At 45.7% G+C, this 17,115-nt stretch overlaps 1 protein-coding gene across 1 annotated transcript; it reads left to right on the top strand.

Moving 5' to 3' along the window:
- Positions 1-1,028: 1,028 nt before the first annotated feature.
- Positions 1,029-2,150, top strand: LOC142302884 (olfactory receptor 1500-like). The gene is made up of 2 exons (XM_075343991.1): positions 1,029-1,040; positions 1,221-2,150. Exons 1-2 carry the CDS (start codon positions 1,029-1,031, stop codon positions 2,148-2,150), a joined length of 942 nt encoding a protein of 313 aa, XP_075200106.1.
- Positions 2,151-17,115: the final 14,965 nt, after the last annotated feature.

Raw genomic sequence — 17,115 nt, 5'->3', positions numbered from 1 at the left:
GGCAGCACACATCGCTATGTGTGACACCGCAGGAACGAGGAACAACATCGTACCTGCATCCGCCGGCAATGAGGAAGGAAGGAGGTGGGCGGCATGTCCCAGCCGCTCATCTCTGCCCCTCCGCTTCTATTGGGCGGCCGCTTAGTGACGCTGCTGTGACACTGAATGAACCGCCCCCTTAAAAAGGAGGTGGTTCGCCGGCCACAGCGATGTCGCTAGACAGGTAAGTCCGCGTGACGGGTCCGAGCGATGTTGTGCACCATGGGCAGCTATTTGCCCGTGATGTACAAACGACGGGGACAGGTGCTTTCACCAGTGATATCGCTAGCGATGTCGCTGCATGTAAAGTAGCCTTTAGATTAGATGATTTGTGATATTCAGATTCACGACAAATTTATTCACTGTGAATCAAATTTTTAGACAACTTTGGCAAAGCCGGTGAATTAAAATTTCATATGATCTACTCAAATGTCCAGTGGTCACACCAATCATTGATATAGATTTAACCTTTGCTTGTTCACTTTTAATTTGGTCACTTGTTAAGCATAAACTAGTAATACTTCTATTACTGAAAGTATTCTTACTTTGCATCCTTCTTTCCACACCTATCTATACATTTGCAAGGTATTTACATATATATTTTACGTACATCTATATTTTATATTAATTGTACATTAATATTTTATTTATATTTTTTACGATTTGTTTAGGATAAAATTAATACACTTAATAAATGTTGTTGGATTTGAGTCTTGGGGGAAATTCTTCCCCTGGTGGATGCAGCCCTCTAATGACTAATGACTTGCTGCCGGGTCTCTGTGGATACATGTGCAGTAACAGAATATCTAACATAAGTATATAAAGGATCATTATCTTATGAATTTACTTTTAATCTCTTTAGGTCCTGGATTAGCGCGTAGCATGAATACATTGAAAATACAGAGACATGACATTGCTATTTGTAAATATTGTTTATTTTACCTAAATGAGGAGAAGTATAGCATGAATGAAATGAGAGTCCGGCAGCAATGGAGCCTGATGTAGGTGACATTTATTACTCTTTCCAAAAGTATAATCTTAAATAACCAAGCATAAATCTTTACCTAATATTTATTTTGATTTTATTAATCAAATTACAAGTAAACTTGACTATATTTACTGAAACGGATTTTAACATTAATATTTTTATTATTGTTTATTTTATTTTTGATCAAAAACAGGTGACCAACCTGACTGTGGTGACCGAGTTCATCCTCCTGGGATTTCAGGGCGGCCGAACCTTCAGAATTGTGTTCTTCGTTCTTCTCCTTGTGACTTACTGTACAACGTTATTTGGAAACCTCTTGATCATCACACTGGTTTTCTATAATAAGAGCCTCCAGTCGCCCATGTACTTCTTCATCACACAACTATCTATGAATGACATTTTACTGATCACCGACATTGTACCAAACATGTTCTACATTCAAAGCAATAATAGGGGTGCCATTACTTTTGCTGGGTGTATTGCTCAGTTTTACTTCTTCAGCGCCTCCGAGACCTGTGAGTGTTTCCTCCTCACCATGATGTCTTATGACAGATATTTAGCCATCTGTAAACCTTTGCGGTACCCTTCTATAATGAACACGACCCATTACAGAACATTAGTAGCCATCACGTGGATATTCAGTTATGTGATTATATTGGTTGACACTATATCGACATCGCAGTTATCTTTCTGTAAATCAAACCTTATTGACCATTTCTTTTGTGACCTCGCTGCTTTGTTAGAAATTTCTTGCTCCGACCCTTACATTCTGCAATTAGAGGTGTCTATTCTTAGCGTTCCTATCATCCTCCTTCCATGTACGATAATCATACTTTCCTATTCTTATATATTTTTTACCGTTCTTCACATTCAGTCTAATTCTGGTAGACACAAAGTCTACTCCACCTGTAGCTCGCACCTGATAGTGGTCTCCATATTTTACTGGTCGGCATTCAGTGTTTATGTTCTACCTATAAAAAATGAATCCGTGAACATGGTTAAAATCCTATCACTTCTGTACACCGTGGGAACGCCGTTGATAAACCCCATTATATACAGTCTGAGGAACAGAGATATCAAAATGGCATTCTATAACCACATCAGAAGACATATCTGTACCTGAGTGTGTTGAGGTTTAGGATTTCGTGGTTTGATGATACAAAAGGTGACTTTACATGTAATGAGAGTTAGAGCATATGTGTAGAGCTGCAGTTATAGGTAAAACAGCAAAGTTTGACCTAAAACATCAACACAAAATGATATCACATGATTGGACAAAATAAAGCACCTGTGAAAAACTGTTATGTTCCCACAGCGACTTCTGCTTCGATGACCAGGCGACGCCGTGTCCCTGCCGTGGATGGTCCTGGTGATGGAAGAGGAGTCGATGCCAGCGGTGCCGGTTGACTCAGGCTCCGCTCATCCACTAGGCTGGGTTTCCTTGGCACCTGCAGTACCATTGGCTGACTGTAGGTGGCGTGTCTCTTCCAGCTGAAGTTATTAACATTCAGCTGCAACCAATGGGAAGATACCAAAACCTTCTTATTCCCCCTCCTGTCTGCTGACCACTGCCAGAGATAGTTTTGTATTCCTGGTTCCTGTCCCACCCTGTTCTGTTTAGTGATTCGGGTGTTCGGACATCTGCTTGTTTCCTGACTACCCTTCTGTCTGCTGTTTATGTACCTCGCTGCCCGATCAGGATTTCACCTCTGCTTTGTTTTCTGAATACGTCCTTGCCTGCCCATTCTGTCCCTGTTTTGCATTTCCCGGTTCGACACTGCCTGACTACGTCTCTCATCTGCACTGCAGTCTTCCACAGGCAGTGATCACCGAGGCTCTGTGTAATTCCCAATTCCTGTAGAGGGGTTAATGGGTTTCAGGTTCTCGGGGTCCTGCTTTGTGAGCAGCTTTCCTCTATCCTGTCCATAACAGCCCGTCTGAGTCTGTGGATCCAGGCAGGCATTACAAGAAGCTGTTTAGATGGTGCTGCAAAAGCAAACAAGATTCTAGGGTGCATAAAAAGAGAGATTAGATCCTGGGATCCCAACATATTGTTATCCCTCTATAAATCACTTGTAAGGCCACATCTGGAATACGGGATCCAGTTTTGGGCTCCACATTTTAAAAAGGACATTCAGAAGTTAGAGTCAGTTCAAAGGCGGCAACTAGACTATTACAAGGAATGGAGGCCGCCCGTATGATGAGGAATGGAAGGCCTCCCATATGATGACAGGTTGAAAAAGTTAGATATGTTTAGCTTAGAAAAAAGACGTCTCAAAGGAGATCTCATTTATATGTATAAATACATGTGTGGTCAATATAAAGGACTGGCACATGACTTATTTCTTCCAAAGACAATACTAAGGACCAGGGGGCACTCACTGCGAGTGGAAGAAAAGCGATTCCGGCAGCTAAATAGGAAAGGGTTCTTTACAGTTAGAGCGGTCAGACTGTGGAATGCCGACCACAAGAGGTAGTAATGGCAGATACTATAACAGCTTTTAAAAAAGGGCTGGATGATTTCCTCAGTACACACAACATTGTTGGTTATAAATGAGTTTGTGACAAATATATAGTTGGTAAAGGAAGGCTGAACTAGATGGATCTAGGTCCTTTATCAACCTATGTAACTATGTAAGTGTCTAAAATATTTGATCATAAAAAGCAAAAAATGATGAATCCCAAAGTTCCATAGTTGTAAAGGTTGAAAAAAGGCATTGGTCTATCAAGTTAAACCTTTCTACATCAGCTCTACAAACTTTATTGTGAGTATGTATAACATACAATGCCATTTTTTGTGAGAGAAGCATCCAGGGTTTCTAGAAAAGCTGTTCTAGTATCTGACATTACTACCTCTTGTGGTCACATTCCACAGTCTGACTGCTCTAACTGTAAAGAACCCTTTCCTATTTAGCTGTCGGAATCGCTTTTCTCAGGCAGTGAGTGCCCCCTGGTCCTTAGTACTGTCTTTGGAAGAAATAAGTCATGTGCCAGTCCTTTATATTGACCACAGATGTATTTATACATATAAATGAGATCTCCTCTGAGACGTCTTTTTCCTAACCTAAAAAAATCCAACAAATTCAACCTGTCATCATACCGCCTTTGAACTGAGTCTAACTTCTGAATATCTGTACTAAAATGTGGAGCCCAAAACTGGATCTCATATTGTAGATGTGGCCTTACAAGTGATTTATAGAGGGGTAACAATACGTTGGGATCACGGGATCTAATCTCTTTTTATACACCCTAGAATCTTGTTTGCTTTAGCAGCTGCTGCTTGACATTGAGTGCTGCTGCTCAGCTTATTTGTAATGAGAATACCCAAGTCCTTCTCCTGTTCTGTAGTCCCAATTAATTTGAGTAGAAGCAATAATCTTATATGAACTATGATGACTGTCTGATTAACAACAATAAAATTACATAGTCTGTGACTTTGGGAAGTGGAGCCTTATTGTGAAAATTTCTATTTGTAAAATTGAAAAAATGGGCCAGCACACGGGTTGGTAAAAGTACAACGTAGGTGTGCATTGACACTGAAGCCATTATAGAAATACCTAGGCTAATATAAATATATATATATATATATATATATATATATATATATATATATATATATATATATATATATATATATATATATATAATTATGATAACTAATTAACCTTAAATGGAAAAGTTTTTTTCTGATTTCATGTCATATAGTGAGAAAAACATGTATGTGTGTTTCTTTTAGATAGTGTATATAAGCTTTTGGAATCAAGATCATTATATACTATCCAAAAGTTTGGACACACCTTCTCATCTCTAGAATAACTGTTAAGAGGAGACTTTGTGCAGCAGCCTTCATGGTAAAATAGCTGCTAGGAAACCTCTGCTAAGGACAAGCAACAATCAGAAGAGACTTGTTTGGGCTAAAGAACACAAGGAATGCACATTAGACCAGTGGAAATCTGTGCTTTGGTCTGATGAGTCCAAATTTGAGATCTTTGGATCCAACCACCGTGTCTTTGTAGAAAAGGTGAACGTGACTCTACATGCCTGGTTCCCATTATGAAGCATGAAGGAGGAGGTGTGATGGTGCGGGGGGGGGGTGCTTTGCTGGTGACACTGTTAGGAATTTATTGAAAATTGAAGGCATACTGAACCAACATGCCTACCACAGCATCTTGCAGCGGCGTGCTATTCCATCCGGTTTGCGTTTAGTTGAATTATCATTAGTGATGAGCGAGTATGCTTGTTACTTCTCGGTACTCGCACGAGTATCACTGTACATGGGCTACTCGGCGGGTACCGAGTAATTTCGCGATACTCGTGCTGTACTCGTGGTCTTCATCCCTGCATGTTGGCGCTCTTTTGAGAGCCAACCCTCATGCAGGGATTGGCTGGCAGACCACTGCAATGCCACAGCCCTGTTAGTTTCGAAATTGCAGTGATTGGCCGGCCTGCACAGCGTGACCGAGCCTTTATACCGGCGGGCGTGCTGTGCTCTGCACACAGCCATCTCATATTCCCTGCTTTCCCCGCCCACAGGCGCCTATGATTGGTTGCAGTGAGACACGCCCCCACACTGAGTGACAGGTGTCTCACTGCACCCAATCACAGCAGCCGGTGGGCGTGTATATACTGTGCAGTAAAATAAATAAATAAATAATTAAAAAACCGGCGTGCGGTCCCCCCAATTTTAATACCAGCCAGATAAAGCCATACGGCTGAAGGCTGGTATTCTCAGGATGGGGAGCTCCACATTATGGGGAGCCCCCCCAGCCTAACAATATCAGTCAGCAGCCGCCCAGAATTGCCGCATACATTATATGCGACAGTTCTGGGACTGTACCCGGCTCTTCCCGATTTACCCTAGTGCGCTGGCAAATCGGGGTAATAAGGAGTTAATGGCAGCCCATAGCTGCCACTAAATCCTAGATTAATCATGTCAGGCATCTCCTCGAGATTCCTTCCATGATTAATCTGTAAATTACAGTTAAAAAACACACACACCAGAAAAAATCCTTTATTAGAAATAAAAAACAATAACAAAGTCCCTCATCACCAATTTATTAACCCCAACAAAGCCCTCCATGTCCGGCGTAATCCACGGACCTCCAGCGTCGAGTCCAGCTCTGCTGCATGGAGGTGACAAGAGCAGCAGAATACACCGCCGCTCTGGTCAGCTTCACACAGCAACTGAGGTGAGTAGCGCGATTAGCTGCTGTCAGTCAGGTAACTCACGGCCACCGCTGGATCCAGCGGTGGCCGCGATTAACCTCAGTGACAGCTCAGCTGATCGCTATACTCACCTCAGTTGCTGCGTGGAGCTGACCGGAGCGGCGGTGAGTAGCGCGATCAGCTGAGCTGTCACTGAGGTTACCCGCAGCCACCGCTGCATCCACCGCTGGATCCAGGTAACCTCAGTGACAGCTCAGCTGATCGCGCGGCTGTCTTCAGTTGCTGTGTGAAGCTGACAAGAGCGGCGGTGTATTCTGCAGCTCCTGTCACCTTCATGCAGCACAGCTGGATGCGACGCTGGAGGACTGTGGAGTACGCCGGACATGGAGGGTTTGTCGGGGTTAATAAATTGGTGATGAGGGACTTTGTTAGTGTTTTTTATTTCTAATAAAGGATTTTTTCGGGTGTGTGTGTCTTTTAACTGTAATTTACAGATTAATCATGGAAGGAATCTCGGGGAGACGCCTGACATGATTAATCTAGGATTTAGTGGCAGCTATGGGCTGCCATTAACTCCTTATTACCCCGATTTGCCAACGCACCAGGGCAAATCGGGAAGAGCCGGGTACAGTCCCAGAACTGTCGCATGTAATGTATGCGGCAATTCTGGGCGGCTGCTGATTGATATTGTTAGGCTGGGGAGCTCCCCATAACGTGAAGCTCCCCATCCTGAGAATACAAGCCTGCAGCCGTATGGCTTTATCTGGCTGGTATTAAAATTGAGGGGACCGCACGCCGTTTTTTTTAATTATTTAATTATTTATTTCACTGCACAATATACACACACACACCGGCTGCTGTGTTTGGGTGCAGTGAGACACCTGTCACTCAGCATGGGGGCGTGTCTCACTGCAACCAATCATAGGCGCTGAAAAGCAGGAAAGCAGGGAATACGAGATTGTTTAATGAACAGTTTAGTGAACAGCTGTGCAGCGCCGCGGCAGTGATCGGGGAACAGTAAGTAAGAGAGAGGGGGGAGACTGACCGACAGACTGTGAGAGGGGGACAGACAAGACAGAGAGAGACAGACAGAGCGATACCGACCGACGGGAGATAGAATGAAAAAAAAAAGGACCGACATCGCTAGTAAAAAGCACAAAACGTGCGTTTTGGACATCGGAGTGCCACACAATGTTTTACGTAAAATCTTTCATGTATTAATCTCAAAAAGTAACATACACCAGCTCTATCTCACTATTGGGTATGTGCCCTTAACATTTCCGCCATGAAAATTCATTTTGGTGTCATTTTGGAAGGTTTTCTGGTGAGTCCATAAAAATGGCGTAAAACTCGGACAAAATTGTTCACAGCTGTGACTTTTGAGTGATAAATGCTTCAAGGGGTCTTCCCCATGCTGTTGCCATGTCATTTGAGCACTCTTCTGAGACTTTTGTGACATTTTTAGGGTTTCTACATGCTGCCGGGGGTCATTTCAGAAAAATACTCGGGTCTCCCATAGGATAACATTGGGCTCGGTGCTCGGGCCGAGTACACGAGTATCTTGGGATGCTCGGCCCGAGCCTCGAGCACCCGAGCTTTTTAGTACTCGCTCATTACTAATTATCATTTTTTATTTTTCAGCAGGAAAATGACCCCAAACACACCTCCAGGCTGTGTAAGGTCTATTTGACTGAGAAGGAGAGTGATGGGGTGCAACGCCAGATGACTTGGCCTCCACAGTCATCAGACCTGAACCCAATCGAGATGGTTTGGGGTGAGCTGGACCGCAGAGTGAAGGCAAAAAGGCCAACAAGTGCTAATCATCTCTGGGAACTCCTTCAAGACTGTTGGAAGACCATTTCCGGTGACTACCTCTTGAAGCTCATCAAGAGAATGCCAAGAGTGTGCAAAGCAGTAATCAAAGCAAAAGGTGGCTACTTTGAAGAACCTAGAATATAAGACATATTTTCAGTTGTTTCACACTTTTTTGTTAAGTATTTCATTCCACATGTGATAATTCATAGTTTTGATGCCTTCAATGTGAATCTACAATTTTTAGAGTCATGAAAGTAAAGAAAACTCCTTGAATGAGAAGGTGTGTCCAAACGTTTGGCCTGTACTGTGTGTGTGTATATATATATATATATATATATATATATATATATACCCTTATACATATATTTTGTTCCTCCTTACTAATAAAAAGAGTTTGGATTCTCAAGGCTCTTCATTGCCACAGTGCAACCCACCTAAATGTGAAAGTTTCAATTGTTGATAATATTAATTTGAACAAAAAAAACTATTTCCTCGAGGCTTTAGGCAGAAGCACCAGCTTTTTACAGTGTTTTAGATGTCTACACAGAGCTCCTTCAAGTGTGCACTACCTTTGCATTTACTTACCACTTACTGGATGGCATTACCCTATTTGTATGTATGTATTTCTTTACCTTTTTCTACCGTTCTGATCATAGCCTTCTCTGAAAATCAGCTGATTTCCAAATTACTTAGGAATTAAGAGTAGAATTTAAATCAAATCAGGCAATGGATGTCGAGTTGTGAAGAGCCAGCAGCAGCCCGGTATAAAACATGATGGACAGGCTGTAGATTCGCGAATTTATAGGAGTGGAATCATTGGCAGAAGCAGAACAATGTCCAACAAAATGGACAGGCAGACCGATGCTATTGCTAAACTAATCAGTGGAATCAGCCATATCTGTAAAATATCCTCTTTAGTTCATGCTTGATTCATTTTTTATAAATGTAAGTTTTTCACATTTTTGCAGAAAAATCCTTTGTAGTTGAGTATGAAAAAAATCCCCTGTCATCCTGAATACACTTGATGACTGTAAACTTGAAGAGGGAAAAGACAGATTTCCCATTGAAAACTTGGCCAGTTCTTGCCAGTTCTTGCCACTGGTTTAATCAGCTGACTCCTATATCTATGGGTAAAGGGGGCTTTACACGCAGCGACATCACTAGCAATGTTGCTCGTGAAAGCACCTGCCCCCGTCGTTTGTGCGTCACGGGCAAATCGCTGCCCGTGGCGCACAATATCACTATGACCCGTCACACGTACAGAGGGCAAGAGAGCCCTATAAGGGCGAACAAGCCCATGACAATCTGGAGGGGGCTAGGGTCTGAAGGGGTTAATGTTTGGAATGCAGAAGTGTGCATTTTATGGGGTTATGGGATTGGTGGAAAGGGGGCAGTTGTGATTGGGGGGATAGGGTAGGAGGCTGGCTGATCAGGGGGGTATATAGGTGGGGTGAGGGAGTGGTTACCTCCTCTTGCTGCAGGAAGATCAGCGTGGCCACTTGCTGCTGGAAGTGCTGGTGGTCATCATCATCATCGGGAGAGCTGCAGGATTTCTGCCTTGGAGGCCCTGATGGAGATGGTCCGGGGAGCCTCTGGAGTGCTGGGAGTCGAGGCACTGAGTGAGCAGCTGGCTGCAGTGTGCGCTCCCGGTCCGGTGGTGCCTGATCCTGCACCTCGGCCTGAGCTGCGCGCTCAGGCTCGCGGCCACCGGAACGCTACTCCCGGGCTGGGGGAATTAGAATGCAGTTACGGAGCCCCCTCGGGGACCCTCCGGCACAGGGGAACCCGCGGATATTCCCCGGTTCCACTCCAGTCACCGGGAGGAATCCACATCTGTGACCTTGTGAGCCGGAAGTGGGCGGAGCTATACTGAGGCCTACTTCCGGTTCGCGGCCTGCAAGGACCCAGACCAGCCGTACGGCAGCCCCCGGTGATGTGCGGGCCGGGGGGCAGAGCCCAGCTTGAGGTGGCAGCAGTGGAGACTCCCTGCAGGCCGCAGGGGAGCCGCCCGCGGCGGAATCGGCAGTGGGCTGGAGAGAGCGAGAAGCCAGAGGACGGCAGCCAGGGAGGAGGGGATGGTGGTTCCTGCAGTCGGCAGGGCCACAGACTGCGATCAATGTTGACGGTCCCCTCCAGCGGGGGATCTGGCTGGAGGGCGGACCCGGCAGACAACGGAGTGGATACGGCCTTCCTGCAGCCGACAGGGAGGGACACATCTGAGGATGGCCGATGGAGCAGTAGCTTCACAGATGGGCAGCGATCCGGCAAGGGCTGATGGCGGCAGGACGCCGCGTCCGTTAAAAAGGCGGACGACCAGCAGGAGACAGTTGGCAGAGCAGGGGCGAAGACCGCGGGGGTTGATGGCCACTGGGAGCGGTTTGTCCCTCCGAGGGTCCGCCCTGAGGATGCCAGCAGCACCACGGATTCCGCCAATGAGGAACGTCGAATGGAAGCATCTGGAGGAGAGGAGCGACAGCAGGAATATCGCTTCATGGCTGCTCCAGGATTGGACCAGAGGCAGCCCGGTGAGAGATCATCGATTGTGCATAATGTTGTGGGTTCTGGGGGTGGGGGGGTCGGTTGCGGCTGTAAGTACATGTTTCGGGGGTTGGTGGCAAAGTGATCGGGAGCAAGCGGGCCGTGTTTCCGGCGGGTGCATGAGTGGGCCCCACTGGGGCTGGGCAATCGGTTGCAGCGGTACAGGAGGAAGGGGTGCAGGGAGTTTGAGTTGCGGTTGCGGTGGAAGCAGAATAAGTGGCCGGGGTTGCACCTGGGGTTGAGACGGCGAAGGAGAAGGATGCAGACAAGGAGAAAGAGGATGAGGTAGTTCGTTAGATGACAGGGCGCGGAGCAAAGTGTACGTGTGCTTCGAGAGTCCGCTAGGGGTCCATTTGAAGAAGGAGGTGAGGGAAACAATTTGGAAGGGGGAGGATGGGGAAATATTTTCCCTGCTCCCCCTGGAGAAGTTTAATCTTGATTAAAGTTAAACCAAGAGATTAAAAGAAGGAAAAAGAGGATGAGGAGAAGAGGAGATATAGGCTCATCCCCAGAATCTTTCCTAATTGGCTGAAAACGTTTGCCATACTAGCTAGTATCATCAGGGAGAAGGAGCCGGAGCATTGCTCTGCCCCTTTTAGGCTATATGGATTCCAGTGGGGAGGCATATCGAGTGTACAGAGGTTTGGGGTGGTTAAGATAGGATGAGCAGTTCCGGCAACGGAAGGCTCTGCGTCCTGGCCTTAGATGGGACCACAAGGATATATCCTTGTGGATGCGGTTGATGACGGCTCTGGCTCAGTTCTTTCGTGGGGGTGCCGGGATCCCGGGTATGAGCAACGGGTCGCCGGCTGGCAAAAGAAAGGGGGCATGTTGACAGTTTAATGAGGGGCACTGCAAGTTTGGGGCCTCGTGTCAGTTCAAGCATGAGTGTTGCGATTGCTGAGGTGCCCACCCGTTGGTCAGGTGTTTTAAAAAGAAAAGGGGAAGTCAGGGGAAGGGGCTGGAAAGAGGGAGGATGCCAGTGAAAGAAGAGGCGATGCTTCCCTATTTAAATAGGTATCTGGATGTGCAGGCGGCAGGGTTATTGCGGCACAGTTTTGGCTGACGGTTGCAGGTTCTCGTTTGTTTCTAGGGCCCCAGTTTTCACCCAGGTAATTTGAGGTCTGCAACGGAACACCCGGAAGTTGGGAGGGACAAGCTAGCTAAGGAGGTGGAGTTAGGTCGGATGGCGGGTCCATATAAGGACCCTCCATTCCCTAACTTCTGGATTTCGCCATTGAGGGGTTGTGCCCAAGAAAGAGCCGATGAAATTCAGTCTCTTACATCAGTTATCTTACCCGGACAGGTTGTCGGTTAATAATGGGATCTCACCGGGTCTGTCCGCAGTTTCTTGCATTTCATTTGCTAGGGCGTTTGAATTAGTGCGAGCGGCAGGACAGGGGGTGTTGATGGCGAAATCAGATGTGGAAGCGGCTTTTCGCTTGCTTCCGGTCAATCCAGATAGCCATCATTTGTTGCGGTGCATGTGGAATGAAGAATATTATGTGATCGCTGCCTGCCCATGGGTTGTTCAATTTCTTGTGCTTATTTTGAAGCATTTAGTTCCTTTCTGGAATGGGAAGTGCGGGACGTGGCAGGGGTTCATTCAGTAATTTACTATCTGGATGATTTTTTGTGCGTTGGGTCGGCGGGTTCCTCGTTTTTTTCCTTGTTATTGTTTACTTTGGAGCAGAATGCGCTGAGTTTTGGTTTGTCGTTGGCAAAGGAAAAAATGGAAGGACCAGCGACGGTTTTTATGTTTCTTGGGCATCAAAATCGATACGGTTGCCATGGAGTGCCGGCTGCTAGAAGAGAAGTTGGTGGATTTAAAGCATCTGTTAGAGCATTATATCAGGCAAGAAAGGTGAGGTTGAGGGTTTTGCAGCCGGTGTTAGGTAAATTGAATTTCGCATGTCGCATTATGCCAATGGGGTGGATATTCAATAGAAGATGGGCAAGTGCGACCTCAGGTGTCGTATCGCCAAATCACTTTGTTAGTGTGAAAAAGGTGATGAAAGGGGACTTGCTGGTTTAGACAAGTACCTTTTTGACAAGTACAATGGAAAGACGTTGTGGATGAGTATAACAATGTCCAATAGTCAGATGGAACTGTTTACGGATGCGGCAGGAGCAGTGGGTTTTGGAGCGATTTTCAGACTCACTGGGGTGTTGGGGAGTGGCCACGGCTGTGGAAGGAGAAGAGGTTGGTAAAAAAAAAAATAATCTGGCATTCCATCACTGCCATCTTTCCGATTGTAGTGGCAATCGAGTTGTGGGGTTCAGAATTTGTTGGGAAAAAAGGTTTGCTTGCACTGCAATAAGATGGCGGTGGTGCATGCTATTAACACTTTGTCAGCAAAATCACCCCCAGTAGTGGGGTATTTAAGGCATTTGGTGCTGCGTTGCTTGGATTTCAACATTTGTGTGGTGGCAAGGCGTGTGCTGGGGGTACAAAATTGGGGTGGCTGATGCACTGTTTTGATTTCAGTGTCGCAGGTTCAGGAGACTGGTGCCGGGGGTGGACGAGGATGGAGAACAATGTCCAGGCTGGCTGTGTGATCTGGCATCGGTGTCCCTTTCGAACGGATTAGGAGATCGGGGACCGAGGTCACTTGGTGCCGATATCAGTCGGTGTGGAAGAAATGGGAAGAATTGGAACGAGAGGGTTTAATGGAGCCTGGTTACAATGGACAGGTGTTGGGGGTTTTTGACGTTTGTTAGCGGAGATTTTTTGGCGGGCCAATCAGTGTCGGTGATGGGACACAGGTTGGCGGCACTAGCGTTTTTGTTTAAATTGCATGGGGGTACAGATGCTACAAAAGATTTTCTGGTGCGGCAAGCCATGAAAGGTTTTAGGAAAGGGTCGAGGGCTCGGGACACAAGAAGATCAATTTCTATTCACTTGTTGGCACTTATGGTGCGTTGCTTGGGTGAGGTGTTCATCACAGTTCACAGTATGAGCAGGCATTGTTTGCGGTGGCGTTTGTTTTGGTGTTTTTTGGTTCTTCTCGCATTAGTGAATTGATTAGTCCTGCAAAGCAGGTGGCAGGAGGCCTTTTAATAGGGGATGTGGGGCTGGGGGACGGTCGAGTTGAATGTACTTTGCACCGTTCCAAAGCGGATCAGATGGGTCGTGGACATTTGACGGTGTTGTATGGCATTCCAGGACACCACTGGTGTCCGGTTGCACAGGTGGCAGGTTTTTAAGGATGCGCGGGGCTTACCCTGGCTCCTTCCTGAGGCATGAGGACGGGTCATCGTTGTTCAAATTTCAATTTGTAGCAATATTGAAGTCTTGTTTGGCACGGGTGGGAGCAGTGCCAAGGAATCGCGTGAGGGTGATCGATTCAGTTTGGAGGTTAATAGGGGATGTTAATGGCTGTGCGGCATGTGGGTTTTTCTGTTTGTTAATGGTGTTTATAAGCTTATAGGTGTGTGTCTTGTTTGTGTACTCGGGCACTCCTACGTGTACTGGGGGGCGTTGCGGGCAGACGTGCATACGGACGGTCGACAACTCTGAATGGCGAGAGAGGAGGCGCGAGTAAAATGGATTGGAATTCGTGGTTTGATATGGGGGAGAGTATGTGCGAAGGTGGCATATTATGCTAGGGTTGACCAGGATCCCAATGTTTTAATTTACATGCGGGAGGAAACGATTTGGGAGTGCGGGCAGCCAGAGATTTGAAGCGGAAAATTAAGTTGGACCTTTGGCAGTGTGGTGAGAGTTTCCGGGTATCGTTTTCGTCTGGTCAGATATCGTGGCTCGGATGAGTTGGCGTTTTGCCAGGTCAGTCTGGCGGATTAACAGGGCACGTAGCAAGTTGAACAGGGCGAGTGGCCAGTTTGTAGCGTGGAATGGAGGCTTTGTCGTGCGGCACAGAGACTTAGAGGAGTCTTGCGTCCTGATACAGCAATGACATTTTGAAAATGAACGATTAGGTGAGTATTTCTGATCGTTAGCGGTCGCTCGTATGTTTCACACGCAGCAACGTCACTAACGAGGTCAGATGTGCGTCACGAATTCCGTGACCCCAAAACACAGTCTAGTTGTGGCTGAAGCCGGTTTTTCCGGAGCGTATCTCCGATAATATGCAATATGTTCACACAGCTATTGGTAAAACATGTCTATATACTGTAATCACTGCCGCTGTTTCGGCTACTTGTATCATCAGCAGCACTGGCACATTGACTCTGGACCTCCTCATCAGACAGGAAACTAGCCAGAAAAAAAGTCACACATATTTGAAAAATAAAAACATTTTAAAGCCATAGCAATTATAAAATAATGAAAAAAATGAAATTTGATTTCTGCAGCTTAGTAGAGATTATTTTTTTTTTATATTTTTAGTTGGATTTAAATTGATTTATGCCAAATAACTTGCGACAAAAATAAAGTACTTCCAATCATCATATTGTTTGAAAAAATGTATACAAGTCTTAGATCAACTAAACTATATCCACTAATTTCAATCTCTTTAATGCAAGCACAACGTTAAAGGATACCTGTCAACAGATTTTTACCTATTAAACTACACTGTGTGCAGAATTATTAGGCAAATGAGTATTGTGATCCCATGATACTTTTTATACATGTCGTCCTACTCCAAGCTGTATAGGCTGAGAGCCAACTACCAATTAAGTAAATCAGGTGATGTGCATCTCTGTAATGAGGAGGGGTGTGGTGTAATGACATCAACACCCTATATAAGGTGTGCTTAATTATTAGGCAACTTTCTTTCCTTTGGCAAAATGGGTCAGAAGAGAGATTTGACGGGCTCTGAAAAGTCCAAAATTGTGGGATGTCTTGCAGAGGGATGCAGCAGTTTTGAAATTGCCAAACTTTTGAAGCATGATCACCGAACAATCAAGCGTTTCATGGCAAATAGCCAACAGGGTTGCAAGAAGCGTGTTGGGCAAAAGAGACGCAAAATAACTGCCCATGAATTGAGGAAAATCAAGCATGAAGCTGCCAAGATGCCATTTGCCACCAGTTTGGCCATATTTCAGAGCTGCAACGTTACTGGGGTATCAAAAAGCACAAGGTGTGCCATACTCAGGGACATGGCCAAGGTAAGGAAGGCTGAAAAACCTCCACCTTTGAACAAGAAACATAAGAGAAAACGTCAAGACTGGGCCAAGAAATATCTTAAGACTGATTTTTCACAGGTTTTATGGACTGATGAAATGAGAGTGACTCTTGATGGGCCAGATGGATGGGCCAGAGGTTGGATCAGTAAAGGGCAGAGGCTCCGATGCCAGCAAGGTGGAGGTGGGCACTGGTATGGGCTGGTATCATCAAAGATGAACTTTTGGAACCTTTTCGGGTTCAGGATGGAGTGAAGCTCAACTCCCAGACCTACTGCCAGTTTCTGGAAGACAACTTCTTTAAGCAGTGGTACAGGAAGAAGTCGGTATCGTTCAAGAAAAACATGATTTTCATGCAGGACAATGCTCCATCACATGGATCCAACTAATCCACAGAGTGGCTGGCCAGTAAAGGTCTAAAAGATGAAAAAAAAAATGACATGGCCCCCTTGTTCACCTGATCTGAACCCCATAGAGAACCTGTGGTCCCTCATTAAATGTAAGATCTACAGGGAGGGAAAACAGTGCACCTCTGGGAACAGTGTCTGGAGGCTGTGGTGGCTGCTGCACGCAATGTGGATCGTAAACAGATCAAGCAACTGACAGAATCTTTGGATGATCGGCTGCTGGGTGTCATCATAAAGAAAGCTGGCTACATCGGTCACTTATTTTTTTGGGTTTTATTTTTGCATGTCAGAAATGTTTATTTCTAAATTTTGTGCTGTTATATTGGTTTATCTGGTGAAAATAAACAAGTGAGATGGGGATATATTTGTTTTTTATTAAGTTGCCTAATAATTATGCACAGTAATAGTTACCTGCACAAACAGATATCCTCCTAAGATAGCCAAATCTAAAAAAAACCCCTCCAACTGCCAAAAATATTAAGCTTTGATATTTATGAGTCTTTTGGGTTGATTGAGAACATTGTTGATCAATAATAAAAAAAAACCCTCAAAAATACAACTTGCCTAATAATTCTGCACGCAGTGTAAAAGAATCACCTTCTGCAGCTCCTGGGCTGCATTTTATGAAGGTGCACCTTGGCCCTGACTCCCCTCCAGACCCCAGAAATAACTTTATAAAACCTGGCCATTGGGTATGTTAATTACCTTGGTTGGCCAGATGTGCGGGCTCATTTTTTTCTCCTTTCCCCCCTCCTGCCGCTGATTGCCATCCTACTTACTTGATTGATGGGATGACGCCCTCCGTCATCCTCCTCGTCGCATTTTCAAATCTCGCGCCTGTGCAGTTAGGTTTGCTCGCGCAGGTGCAGTTTGATCTGCCATATCGCGGCCAGAGAAGAAAACATAGCCACCCTAGCTTGCGCCCGTGAGCTAAATGCCCAGGCGTGAGATTATGGGCATATACGAGCATGGCACTCGTGAGGTCATGCACAGCGCCAACCTCACCAGTGCCATGCTCGTACCCACCCATAATCTCGCGCCTGCGCATTTAGCTCACTGGCACAAGCTAAGGCAGCT

The sequence above is a fragment of the Anomaloglossus baeobatrachus genome, chromosome 4, assembly GCF_048569485.1.
Source record: "Anomaloglossus baeobatrachus isolate aAnoBae1 chromosome 4, aAnoBae1.hap1, whole genome shotgun sequence".
NCBI classification, from domain to species: Eukaryota; Metazoa; Chordata; class Amphibia; order Anura; family Aromobatidae; genus Anomaloglossus; species Anomaloglossus baeobatrachus.
Note: the sequence above shows the minus strand (reverse complement) of the source record. Positions and strands in the feature narration are given on the sequence as shown.